General features: G+C 48.8%; 1 protein-coding gene and 1 long non-coding RNA gene across 4 annotated transcripts in view; one reads left to right on the top strand and one right to left on the bottom strand.

The window, feature by feature from the left end:
• CCDC92 (coiled-coil domain containing 92) overlaps nucleotides 1-13,406 on the bottom strand; it is a 29,535-nt gene that overhangs the window by 7,068 nt on the left and 9,061 nt on the right. The window contains exon 1 of one of the 3 annotated variants that reach the window (XM_053205983.1): nucleotides 10,665-11,218. The exons of 1 other annotated variant lie outside the window; for it this stretch is intronic. In XM_053205983.1, the coding sequence (XP_053061958.1) occupies nucleotides 10,665-10,683 (19 nt within the window). In that variant the 5' untranslated portion in view covers nucleotides 10,684-11,218. Of the gene's footprint in view, nucleotides 1-7,239; nucleotides 7,415-10,664; nucleotides 11,219-13,406 lie in introns of those variants that run through there. One more of the 3 variants, XM_027044253.2, reaches the window with a different exon arrangement.
• LOC128312385 (uncharacterized) lies at nucleotides 9,300-9,913 on the top strand. The gene is made up of 2 exons (XR_008291633.1): nucleotides 9,300-9,427; nucleotides 9,521-9,913. It is a non-coding gene; the product is annotated as an uncharacterized LOC128312385 (long non-coding RNA).

Raw genomic sequence — 13,406 nt, 5'->3', positions numbered from 1 at the left:
TCCCCCCTGGAGGGGTCGGCATGATGGCTGACGGGAAAGCTGCAGGGCGTCTGTGCCCATGAATAATGCATCCTGCCTGAGTAAAGGCATTCACCCCGTCTTGATGATGTGTCAACCAGTAACGGAGGGTGACATTCAGAGAGCACGGCTTGCACAACACTGCACTTTGTGTGTCAAAAGGGCACACGCTGTAAAGTGTGGGCTCTCCGTACCGCAGCTTTTTGTCTTGAGGCAAAATCCCATTTTGTTTCTAAGCGTCGCTGGGAGCGGTCAGCAGTTTCGCAGTTATTGGCTCGGCCGAAGGCGGGGTGGCCTGGACGCTGCCCTCCGAGATGGGGTGCCAAGGGACCGGCACTCGAGGGCCTGGCCGCAGTGGCGGCCGCAGGGCAAGGCCCACGCTGGTGGTGTGCATGGCTCCGCCAGAGGAACTCCAGAAGTGGTGGGAACAGGCGCTGAAGGCAGAAGGTCTGCCAAATAGGCTGCTTTGACCGTGATCTGGAGGTTAAGCCACACGCGCATTTTTTTTCCCCCGGTAAAGTCATTAGGCACTAAATGTCTGTTAATGTGCTATTCCCTCTATCGGTTTGGAAAATTAATGCTTGACAAAGCCTTGCTTTTCCAAACTCTGGAGAGATGGGTTCTGGAGACCCGGCCAAGACCGCCTCCCACAGCGGGGAGGGATGCTAACACCATCTCCTGGTGAGAACGTGCTTTTAATGAAGGTCCTTGGAGAGACGTGGGCCCCGACCTCACCGAGGCTGCTCTGTGGCAGCAGGAGGACAAATGGCCTGTCAGTAGCTCGTGTCCAATTCTCATCCTAATTCAAGAGTGATGTTCTTTCTTCTCTTTCAGGGCATTAAGGCTTAAATGGTGGCACGATCATTTTGTTTACAGGCCATCTCCAGTTGTACCAGCACCAAGTGCTCTCCTGTCACTTATCGTCGTTTGTTCTCGCCACGCCCCCTGAGGAAAAACGCGAATATCGCACCAACAAGGGAAAACATAAACCAGGAAAGGCCGCATCGGAGCCTCGCAGCCTCTCTGGGCCCTCAGGCTCCGTGGGCCAGAATCCCGAAGGCTGCGGTGGGTCTCAATTCCACGCATACGTGGAATGCCCACGCCACACCCGGTGCTCTGACACGGAGGGCACAGGCGCGGTGCCTCGCGGTGGCCTCTGCACGGGGGGTGTGCACCAGACGCGGGCGCACCACTGCTCCCCGGGGCAGGGTCCACAGGCTCTCCGTGCTCCAGGTGAGACGGACAACGGCTGGAGGGCGCTGCTGCCCTTCCAGTCCGGCAGAAAAGACTCAGCGGCAAAGCTTCCAGGAAGCTGGCTGAGGGCAGGGCACCGTGGGCCTAGCCAGAGCCGCTGTGAAGCAGCTAAGCTGGTCTGAGGAGAAAGAACAAGGTACCCGTGGCGTCACGTGTGTCCCGGTCCTGGGGGTCCAGGCAGGTGCCCACTCTGAGAGCCAGGGCCACGCTCCCTCTCTGCCTCTGGGCTGACTCCGCAACGAGGCCGGGGTGGTCAGAAAGCCACGCCTCAGGTGTTACGGTGGGGAGGGACCACAGCCAGACTTGCTTTCGCCCCCTTTTAAACACATACACTTTCCGTACCGTCCCTCCTAAGTGCACACACAGATCTTGCCCACATTTGCATCCACAAACAGAGCTCTGACCGCCTGGCATCCTTGCAATGCTCCTGGGATCCAGCCCCCCCCCCCCCGCCCCCCCCCTCCCCCCGCTCCCAGAGGCCCTGCCTGCTCGGCCTGCCCCTTCCCGGGCTCGCCCCACACCGGTCACCTCGGGGCTCCATCAACACCGCTGTCTTCTCTGGAGCCCCATCTGCCGCACCCCTCCCCCAACACAGGGCCTTCCCGCACCTGGCTCCCTCCTGGCTCCCTCCGTCTGGAATGCTCTTGGCAAACCACCTCCCATCCTCTTGCCTAATGAACTTCCACTTTTCCTTCACATCTGAACTCCTGCATCACAGACGGGCTTTGGATAATTTTACACTGCTTCCTAATGTTGCTGAGTGGAGATCTCGACAAGAATTGCATTGCATGGATCAAAAAGCACTGCGGCAGTATTGATTTGAACATGACCTCATCCCATAATTTCTTGACATGCCAGAAGCAGTATTTTAAAGTGTCCCTGTACCACATTTCTTAGACTAAAGCAATGGAGTATCTTTGATAGGAAAGGGCCCCACCATTTAAAAATGGGAAATTTCTTTGTTCCTGGCAATCGCAGACTTATCTTTTCACAAAGCCTGTGGAAATAGGGTAATAATTTTAGAACCCGAAAAAATAGCACACTAGCACTCACGTGGTAGCTGTGAATTAGTTATAAGAAGCTATTTTAGACTCTAGTCATGAATAAGTTATAACCCATTCACGTTAGGTCCTCTCACACTGCCAGCGATGAGAACAGCTCCAGTCTATCCTGATGCCGTCTCTGCGTGCCTCTGGCGTGGCCTGTGGCCTGTGACTCAACAGGAGCCGCCCAGCCCTGAGCAGACCGCAGTACCCCAGTGTTCTGTGACAAGGACCTATGTGGCCTTCTCCTGGGGACTTCATGTGCCCCCCTCCTGCGTGTCCTACAGCACAGGCACTGCCATAGAGAAAACGGAGGTTGGCCAGGGGCAAAGGCAGCAAGTGTAGACATCAAATGTAAGAGGAGAGGAAATGATTTCTAACAGGGAGGTGGTTTTCCAAGCAGATTCATGGACTCAAAATGTTGAGGGTGGAAAAAACCTTCAAAATCAGCTAGCTATTCCAACTCCTCTTTATTTCAAGATTAAGAAACTGAGGCCCAAAGAAGATTTGCATAACACAGTGGAATAAACAAGACCAGAACCGACAAGCTCCTGAGGGGTGTTTGGGTTTAAATCTAAACCCTATCTTGTCACCTAAATCACCACAATATCTAACTCATAGGGTTGTTTTAAGAGCAAAATGCCATCATTGGGGCGCCTGGGTGACTCAGTCGGTTAAGCATCCGACTTCGGCCCAGGTCATGATTTCACAGTCTGTGAGTTCGAGCCCCGTGTCGGCCTCTGTGCTGACAGCTCAGAGCCTGGAGCCTGCTTCGTATTCTGTGTCTCCTCCTCTCTCTGCCCCTCCCCTGCTCATGCTCTCTCTCTTAATAATAAATAAACGTTAAAAAAAATTAAAAAAACTGGGGTGCCTGGGTGGCTCAGTCAGTTGAGCGTCTGATTTTGGCTCAGGTCATGATCTTGTGGTCCATGAGTTCGAGCCCCGCGTCGGGCTCTGTGCTGACAGCTCGGAGCCTGGAGCCTGCTTCAGATTCTGTGTCTCCCTTTCTCTGATCCTCCCCTGTTCATGCTCTGTCTCTGTCTCAAAAATAAATAAACATTAAAAAAAAATTAACAGCAAAATGCCATCACTTACAGTGTGCGGGTACAGTAAGTGCTCAATAGATGTTAGGTATATTTATATAGTATGTAAATGCTATATATTATGTAAATACTGGCTGATAATTACATAAACATACTTCCAAACTGTTTACTGAGTCCTACCTGTGAGGTATTTCCAGAACATCATCTAAGTATGGAAATGAGCTAGCAAAGAAATTCTAGTTACTTCCAAAGAGAGAAGCATAAAAGCAAACAGAAACATTTTCTGGCCTTTATCTTCCATATGCACTGGAGAGAAGCATTCAGGGCAGCGAATAAAGAGTTAGGCAGAGCAAGGCACCCTCGGGGACGTAAAGCCTACTTCTTACTTTGAAACAATCTAAAGTGCTCTAGGAAAAGCTAAAAAAAGGTCCAAGCCTAATTAGGCCATCAACTCTCAATCCAAAATACCTGCTTTTAGGAAAGGAAACTTACCATCTCTGAAAATGAACACTGACATTATTATCAATTCACAACAGTCCAGAATTAAAAAAAAACGTTTTAAGTTGTAGGGCCTATTTCTACTTGTGCATGTATTTAAGAAATTCAACTAGTAAATTATTTGAGAATCCCCAAGAATTAGGGCACCGAGAAAAAGGACATCATCGAGGGTGTGTAAGCATTCAACAACCACCCCAGAAACATTCTGGGAAAGAGAATGAACACCATTACAAAGTGGAAGCAAAAAAATATGTTGAAAGCAAAAGGTGCAATTATTTTAAGTGACAGAAAATCTTTATTAATCATTCTTAAAGAACTGCATATGTGTGTGTGTGTGTGTGTGTGTGTGGCTAATAAAACAGGTGTGGTTAGGAGCTAAGCACAGGGGTCAGAATCTTGGGTTCCAATTCTGGCTTGGCCACAGCCTGGTTGCTGTCCTCCTATGACATGGAGAGAGCAGTAGCACCTACAGGGCACAGGGATTGGGAGGAGAACATGAGGCAGTTCAGATAAAACACTGAGCAACAGGTGTGCTATACTGTGGTAAAGCAGTAATGGAACTAATTTTGGACTCATCCAAATGTGCAAACTGTGGGTGGAGATGGTGTTTTTGGGTCCTGTCTCTAGCTGGGTAGGTAGAACATCTTTTTAAAATGAGTACGTCTCTAAAAGTTAAAAGAGGAAAACTCCTGTAGAAACAAACAAAGCATCTTTTTTTTGGTAAGATAACCACCTCACAAAGTAATCTGAGTATCTGCTGATAAGAGGTTAGTATGGTATAGGTAAACTATACAATTATCAGAAATGGTAGTTTAGATAATATTTATTGACAAGGAAATATTCTAGGAGAGGTTAGGTCAAAAAATATATTAGAAGTTATATATATATTTTTGGACATATAACTAAGGACAAAATCCACAAGAGATATACAACAAAATGTTAAAAGCGTTTCTCTCTAAAGAGTGGATTATGGATAATCTTTAAAAATTCTATTGCGATACTCCCTAAAGCTTCTTTAATAATGAACATATACTGGTTTGTTGTCGGAAAAAAATCATAAAGAGATCTCTCTTAAAGAAGGTAATCTCTGACTACCCACTGACAAAGCCGTATCGCATGTTTCAGTTATTTTGTTCCAGGGCAGTCTTGAGTTGCTGGAATTGTGGTTCATTTACCAGAACCAAGAATAATTAATGGGAAGGTAGTTTTTCCAAAAACAACAACTCAGTGTCCCCAGGACAGGCAGAAAATGATCATGATGAGCACTTGAGGACCTCCCCACCCCCATGCATTATACATTCCTGTGCTTCTCTGACATTATCCATCACAAAACACAAGGCCCATCAACAATTCTTGAGACACTGACAGCCATTTCCTCCTGAAAGCATATGCAGTCCAACATTAAAGTTGTAATAGATGTGATTAGAGAGATCGGCAATTAGACACGGGAATGTGATACGCGGCTGTCTGGGAAGTCTGCAGTCACTAGGGGCCTACATGATGGATTTATTAACCAAGTTTCTCTGCAGTCTGATTAGCTCCTACTTTAAGAGTTTCTGTTTGGTTTCTATTTAAAAACCACACCGGGTGTCTGTATACTGGTAGGGGCTCGGCCCTTCCATTTGAAAACATCTCAGGAAGAAGTGCGTCCATGTTGCAGATTGTCACAGTGTCTCTAAGCGGGCAGTGCAGGCCAAACTGGGCAAATGCATGAGTTCCACGGTCTGAAATGGCATGGCCCCGGAGCGCTTGCGGGATGCCCAGGGCGCTCCCAGAACACTGGGCAACTTAATAGCCACAATGCCCACACCCTGTGGCAGACCCTACCCCAGGAGGCGGGCACACCAGTACCTTCATCTGCTGGCTGGGAGGGGTCACCGTCTGGGCAGAATGCCAGTACAGACTCAACTCAGCACTTTCTACTTCAAAGAGAAAGGTCTTAGAAGTTGCCTCTAGGGAAGAGATGGCCAAGTGACTGATGGGTCTGTCAGCTCAGCCCTTCCTGCGCTCCCTATGTCCTCCTCCTGTCCCTGCACAGCATCGAGGATGACTGCCCTCTGGGGACCACCCGATAGCCTCACTTCATAACCTACAGTTGTGAAAACGTTCACAACTCCGTAGCGATGCCACTTGCGAACTTCTAAGAAGTTGTCATCTGCAAAGATGGTCCTGGGTCAACAATTTAGGGAAATAAAATCTCACAGCTTCCCACACACGCAGTTCTACTCAGCTTTCCTTTAAAGAGAAGGGAAATAAACAGATCATTTCTGATGGTGGTGCTTCCATTTCTACGCTGACTACAGATTTTAATGGTTTACTGATAGATAACCCAAAAGATGTAGTGACCCAAATGCCGAACTGTCTTTTCACAATAATGAAACGGGAGACGCTCCTAAAATGTTAGTACTTGATGATCACGATCTAAATTGTATTTCCAAGGCTGAGAAGAGGTGTTCACTTGCTTTAAAAATATCTCTCCATATGGTTTGCCAAACAGATGAACCATTTCAACTGATTTAACTGATGGGGCTTCCTCTATCCATCTTGCGAACCTGCCTAATTATAGTGTAGGTCCCAGGGAAAGAAAGGTATTATTAACTGAAGCTCTATACACTTTAATTTAGCCAAGCTTTTCCTTTATTGCTTACAAAAGGTAAAAGTCAATTGTTTCATTAGTGCTAATAGAACATATTTAGCCGAACCCTTATGAGGCATCTGGGAAGATTATCACTTACAAAAAAAGAGATCTTATCCTCATGATACAGGTGGAAGAACTCTGCCCAGTCCCAGTGACGTCATCTCTGACAGCTTCACAATTTAGTGTTGCAACCAAGCAAAAATGAATCACCTCCTCTGACTTGCCCTTCTACAAAATGGGCCCACACTAATTATTTCAGAAGAGTGTAAACAGGGAAAACATTAAGGATCTTTGGAATTATTAAAATAGTCTATCAATAATCAATTCAGTAACTAAAGTCACCACGGCTGGGCATTTAATTTTAGTGATTACATATCCTCTGATGAACACTAATAAAATATTTGTTTTTATCGGACACTTATGTCTATGGAATAACATAGCAAGAGTGCCAATAATGTTATTTATTTATTTACTTATTTAATGTTTATCTATTGAAAGAGAGAGAGAGAGAGAGAGAGAGAGAGAGAAGGAGGGAATGAGTGGGGGAGGGGCAGAGAGAAAGAGGGAAAGACTGAATCTCAAGCAAGCTCCTCACTGTCAGCACAGAGCCCTATGCGGGGCTCAACCTCATGAACCACAAGATCATGACCTGAGCCAATGTCGGTGGCTTAACCGACTGAGGCACACGGGTGCCCTCCAATAATCTTAAAAGAAGATAAATTTAGTCTTTTAAGAAGGCATTTACCTAGATCTTCATTTCTGACAACCTTTTTTGGATGGCTTCAGCATGTCCACCTATGGCTGCACCACCCTTTGATTCTCCATCCTGTGATCTGACAGTCCTGACGTAAGATCATTCAGTTCTTTAAAAGTCTCCTTTCCGTGAGCTTTCTGTGCTGTGCAGAATAAATGAGGCATGTCTACTGGTGGCATTTCAGGCTGACTCCCATAAAGTTCTTCCTGCTCACAATGAGCCTTTATTATGTCAGGGCATGAGACAATTTCCAGAATCCCATACTCCACTTCTTTAGTACACTGTGCATTAGGTTCCGGAGAGGAGGAAAATTCCTCGCACAGCATCGCTCCCTTAAGAAGGTGTGTCACTTAAACGAACAGTGCTGAGATCCAGATGAAGCTGGGAGGGTGGAGGGCACTGCCCGGCGCGCAGGTGCTGTGCGAGCCATTTTAGGGCTCATCTTTGCAACCAAATTTGGATCATACTGGATAGACAGGCCGTCAGTTCGTTAACCCAGTGGGAATAAAGGAGAACAAATCAAAGTACAATAAGAGGTAGGGCAACTGTCTTTCAGAGATTAGCTATCAGCGGCGGGAGGAGAGCAGAAGAAACTGGGACAGTAAACATTACTGTGTCTTCTAAGGATTTTTCCAAGAATGGGACGCAGTTCAGTATTTTCTTGTTCTTACTGACCTTTACCTTTTAAAGGTCACGATACTTCATCTGTACCTCTGTCACTGTTTCCATTTACACAACTGTCTTTTGCTGTTCTTTTCCTCTTGTGCTTGACCCCTTGCTCCCACAATGGGGTTAACTCAATCCTTGGTTCATGACACGCTCTTTCAGGGCCCACTTTTATTTAGATACTTTTAATAATCAGCACCCGATGTGGGATGTGGCCACATCCTTGGGAATGAGCGGTTCACAATACCCAGATTTTCCATCCGATGCCCCAAATTCTTAGAGTGGGTGTTTTGGCATCTTCTGGTTGCTCGGATTCTGGTCAAGTCTGTTGGCCAGTTGGGAGCCTGAGTCGTTTTTCCTTCTGCTTTGCATCGCGGGCAGGACGGCTGCCTCCAGGCATGCAGGCAGCCGCTTTTCTTGCTGGCCCGGGGGTGGGGTGTGAAGCAGCTTCCGTGTCAGTGAGACAGCAGCTACACGCGGGCCCCACGATGCTCTTCAGTGGGCTCTGCCCTGTTGTTCCAGGGTTTGGCCATGGCGGTACACGGTGTGCTGATGGTGACGGTGTCGGATGATCACCTGTTCTGCCTCTGCCCTGACACAGCCTCTGGGTCAGTCCAAGCCATCTGGGCAAGAAAATACTCCAAGACGTTTTTTCGTCATGAGAAGCTGAAAATCATCCATAAAAGTGGTAATTATGGCTATGGTATACATTGTGTCGATGCACCAGGCTCACAGATAATCATTTCATTATTGAAACTATCGCACAAGGTAGGTATGATCGTGACCATTTTTTAAGGAACTAAAGCTCAGAGGAGTGAGACACTTGCTTAAATTTGCAAGCATTCAGTGCATCAGCTAAATGCCCATTTATTTCCAAGGGGCTTTGGGCCTTCCTGTTCTCCCCCAATACCAGCGTGTGGCGTTCAGAACTAGGAGGTCTCGTGGCAGTTCTGGGAGAAGGTATGAGTCCCGGCTGTTCGCCGTGCGCTATGGAGCACGCCATCCAAGTGGCCGTTACAGAACGGAGCAGGGACGGGGGTGGTGATGACAGCTGCTGCCCTGCTAATGCGCCAGGCGCTGGGCACCTGTGACGAGGCCAGCTGTGCTGAGTGCCATCCATGCCTCGCCTCCTCAAACCCCCACGAGAGCTCTGCGGGGTGGGCACTTCCCATCTTCCCACTCTGTGTGCGTGGAAACAGGCGCAGACAGCTCAGATGGTCTGCTCTATGGAGATCACACCAGCCTGGTATCTTCCTGCTGCTTTGTAGCTCCCTCTTTCCTCTCCAAGGAAGGAGAAGCTGTGCTAATATAGGGCTACATTTTTAGACAGAAAAGACCTAGCCGTTGGCTCAGAATTTCTTTTAGCTGAATCTAATAGCGTTCAGCGACAAGATATTACCACGGCGTAACCTGCTCTACTGACCAGGGGACAGACGAGCCCCAGTCATCTATGAGCCCCAGCGACACAGCGGGGTGGAGATTAACCCCCAGGCGCCGGATCCAGGTGGCCGCGGTATGAATCCTAGTCCCGTTATGCATTAACTACGCAACTTTAGACAAGTTACGTATGGCTCCCTGTGCCTCACTCTCCTTATTTGCAAAACAGGAAAGCAGTACCTGCTCTGTCAGGGTTGCCATGAAAACAGTCCCTCCGGTGAGGTGCTATCCAACAGAACTTACTGCAATAACGGAAGCAGTCCATTCGCTGCTGTCCAGTAGTCACTGGCCACACTGAGCACTTGGAGGGTAGTTGGTGTGTCTGGGAAACGTAACTTTTCCCTTTTATTTTTTTAGTTTGAATTTAATTCAAATTTCAGGGCACCTGGGTGGCTCAGTTGGCTGAGCATCCGCCTTCAGCTCAGGTCACGATCTCATGGTTTGTGGGTTCGAGCCTTGCGTCGGGCTCTGTGCTGACAGCTCAGAGCCTGGAGCCTGCTTTGGATTCTGTGTCTCCCTCTGTTTCTGCCCCTCCCCCGCTCATGCTGTCTCTCTCTCTCTCTCTCAAAAATAAATAAACATTAAAAAAATTTTTGAATTAATTCAAATTTAAATAGCCACATAATGGCCGGGGTGACCCTACTGGTCAGCAGAGACATAAAGCAATTAGAACCACACCTAGAACTGGGTGCTTGTTCCCACTCTTACTACAATACTCAGAATCACCCAGACAGGTGTCCTGGGCTCCCACACGCACCATTATGGGGTCTGTGGGGCCTATTCTCGCTTTGCACTGCAAGAATGACCTAAGAGTTTAATCCCAACTGCTATTAGCATCACACCGTCCCATTTTATGTCTTCCTAGCATTTATCTTTCTTATATTACCAGAATGCAAACCGCACAGACACAAGCGCCGGTCTGTTCCATGCTATATCAGGAGCACCTCCAATAAAGAGCGCCTCCCTCTAATCATCCGAGCTGGCCCTTTGAGAAAGGGTTCTCTACAGTGGGAATTAGTGGTGCTCCCACCCAATCTCTGGTCTGACACCCTCCCGTTAGGGTAGCGTGTTTTGTACTGGTGAGGTGAGAGGGTGTGGAAGTATTTCTCCGACTGGCATGGGAATAAGGCAAAGGAAGGAAGGCTGGCTAGTTCATGCATGCCTTTGGGGAGTCTCTCTAATAAAAGACCAAAAACACGATCAAGCCACATAAAAATGAAATAAACTTTAATTTCAGTGGCAGGGGCAGTGTGGGCTTGTTCAGGATATTCCATGGAGTCTGTGACCTACGGGATCTTGTCGGGGCAGCTGACCTACACGTGGAAACGTCATTTCTGTTACCGGCCAGCCACGGCAATCTCTGGTGCCGACGCCAGCACAGCATCGAACTCAGATGTGGCTGTGCTGCGCACAAACCAAGGGCTCGGTCCACACCCGAGGCGCTTTCCAGTCAAGTCCGAAACTTAGAGATCAGGAAACGCTCACGCCACGTTTGGACGAGGCTCTTCCTGGTCCGCGACGAAACGAGGAAAACGTGGACAATGCAGCAGGTTTTCTGTAAAGCTGACTTTACTTCGTGCACGGGACAATTCTTCATTCTCCTTGTCCCATTTCCCAATTCGAAAGTGCACTGTTACATGATTCTAAAAGCCTGAGAACGACTCGAGTCACCAAGAGGTCCCAGTGAGCGCCAGGAGCTGACCCGTCATCATCGTTTTGTTTTTTAATTTATCTTTGGAAGCTGACAACACCTATCAGAACGGGCCGAGCAACCCGTCCTCCTTTCAACTACGTGCCTGATGGTCCTACATCAAGCCAGCGTGTGCTCTAAGGGCCCGCTGTGCCCTCCGTCTCAGGCCTGCCGCTGTCGGGGTGTGAGACTCAGCCGCTAAGGCACAAAGAAAACAAAGTCTGCAGGACTCCTCACAAGGTATATGCTGGGTACAGCAAGTACGACGACCAGGGGAAGGGTAACCCAGGGAGGTGCACCTGCCGCGGCGTCCGGAGCTCTTTTTTTACCCGCCTGTCTCCCACGCGAGGCTGTACCAACCCCGGGGAGGCCGGGTCCCGGTCACCCGAGCACTCCGGGTGCTGTCCACGCTGCCAGGCACGCGGAGGCGCCCGGTGAGCGCTGAGTGCAGAAGGGCTGCAGGCGCAGAGAAAGTGTGGCTTTGAGGGGCAGCCACGAGGGCTGAGCCTTAAAGAGGGGCTGGGTTCACGCAGAAGGGGCATTTCTGGTGACGTGAGTATGGAGCTTTAGTTAGGAGTGACAGTGACGCCACGTCAGACATGGAAGGAACGTTCTGGGGAGTGGTGGAAAATAAGGTTAGGTGGAAAAGCCAGGGCCAGATTTTAGTTGCTTATCAAAGCCTCTCAGAAAATTGGAAATTAAAGAGAAAGAAAATGGGGGTGGGGGGACACTGAGATTTTAGCCAATAGAGGCAAAACCTGTACTAAAGAGCGTTTAGTCCAGTGGGGCTGTTGCAGGATCGTGAAGGCAAGAGCCCTGACAGCACACCCTCCCGCTCTGGGGGAACGGCATCACACAGAAGCACCTGCACGGTGCGTCCGGGCCTCGCTATGCCCTTTATACACACTCTCAGAAGTAGACACGATTATCCTCATCTTCCACACTAACAAGCTTCGACGAGTTCAAGAAGTTTCTTACAGTCATAGCTAGCCAGCGGCAGGGCTGGGCTTCACCCCCAGCCCGGCCGACTCCGAGGCCACTCCCTGAGCCGTGGACGCCGCGGCTCTGCCCAGACGAAGGCAGGGATGCACGAAGGCTTCAAAGCGCATGCCCTGCAGACGCACATCACTTGCCCTGTTAGTTCACTTGTCCATTTGTTCAAAGTCCTGTTCTGCCCTGTTCTTTCCCCATATTTAAAGTTTTAAGCTTCTCAGGTCTATTCTTTTTTTTTGGGGGGGGGGGTGGTGCTCACTAGAACTCCAGTGCTTACTCTTGAGGATGCTGCTCATGAAAAAAAAAATCCCAGAAGAAGAGAAAATGTTTTTCATAATAAATGTTCTTCCTAAAGCTGCACTTCCTAAAGCAGACACTTCTCAGTGCCTCGGTTAAGAAGCTAGCTGGGTTAAAGGACCACAACCTTATTCCGCCCTTCTATCTGGAAATGCGTCCTTCTGTTTCACTACCAAGCAAGTATTTTAAGACAACTGGACTTCAGAGAATGTTGCTAATTCGCTTGAAATGTAACTTTTCATTTCTAAAAGTTTGCTTTTCTAATTGGTTACCTTACTGATAATTTATTGTTCTAGTAATACAATTTAAAGTGACATTTCTCTGTTTTTCGGGGGGGGAGGGGCAGCAGGAGAGGGAGAGAGAGGATCTTAAGCAGGCTCCATGCTCAATGCAGAGCCTGACTCAGGCCTTGATCTCACAATGAGATCACGACCTGAGCTGAAACTGAGTCGGACACTTGACCGACTGAGCCGCGCGGGTGCCCCTGAAGTGACATTTCTTTTGTGAAGATCTGGAAACCTTTAAGGTCTTGGTTAGTTAGAGAGGGGCCTGGGATTTCCCTCTTCCTACAGAAGAGATGTAGACCTGACAAATTCCTTATTTGGGGTTTTGCGTGTGCCCATCCAAATCCACCATCGGTGCCACACCCAGAGGGCTGCACAGAATGGGGAGTAGAGAGAGGAAGGTGCCTCCTTGACGAGGTGAGTGGAGCCCGGCAGAGGCTGGGAGAAGTGGTGCCCCTTTGGGTCTTGGCGAAGAGCTGGCCTGCTTCTGCAACCTGACTCTAACCTGCTCTCCAGAAGCGCTTCTTCGCTCTCAGAGAGTCTACACAGCACGTCGTGTACGTATGCCTACAGCATTCAGACTTAAAGGGAGAACTCGGGGATTCTATCCTCTTGATGAACTCCATATGAGAGTGTGACCCAGTTAGAGCAGTGGTTCTCATCCGGGTACTCGTGCCCTCAGGGTGGACATCTGGGGTCGTCACAGTGTGGCAAGGGGCACGTCTGGCATCCAGTGGACAGAGGACAGGGACGCTGTGAAACAGCCTGCAGCGGCTGGGACGGCCCTCACA

Source organism: Acinonyx jubatus, chromosome D3 (genome assembly GCF_027475565.1).
Source record: "Acinonyx jubatus isolate Ajub_Pintada_27869175 chromosome D3, VMU_Ajub_asm_v1.0, whole genome shotgun sequence".
Classification (NCBI taxonomy): Eukaryota; Metazoa; Chordata; class Mammalia; order Carnivora; family Felidae; genus Acinonyx; species Acinonyx jubatus.
The sequence above is the reverse complement of the archived record's forward strand: the minus strand, read 5'-3'. Positions and strand labels throughout refer to the sequence as shown.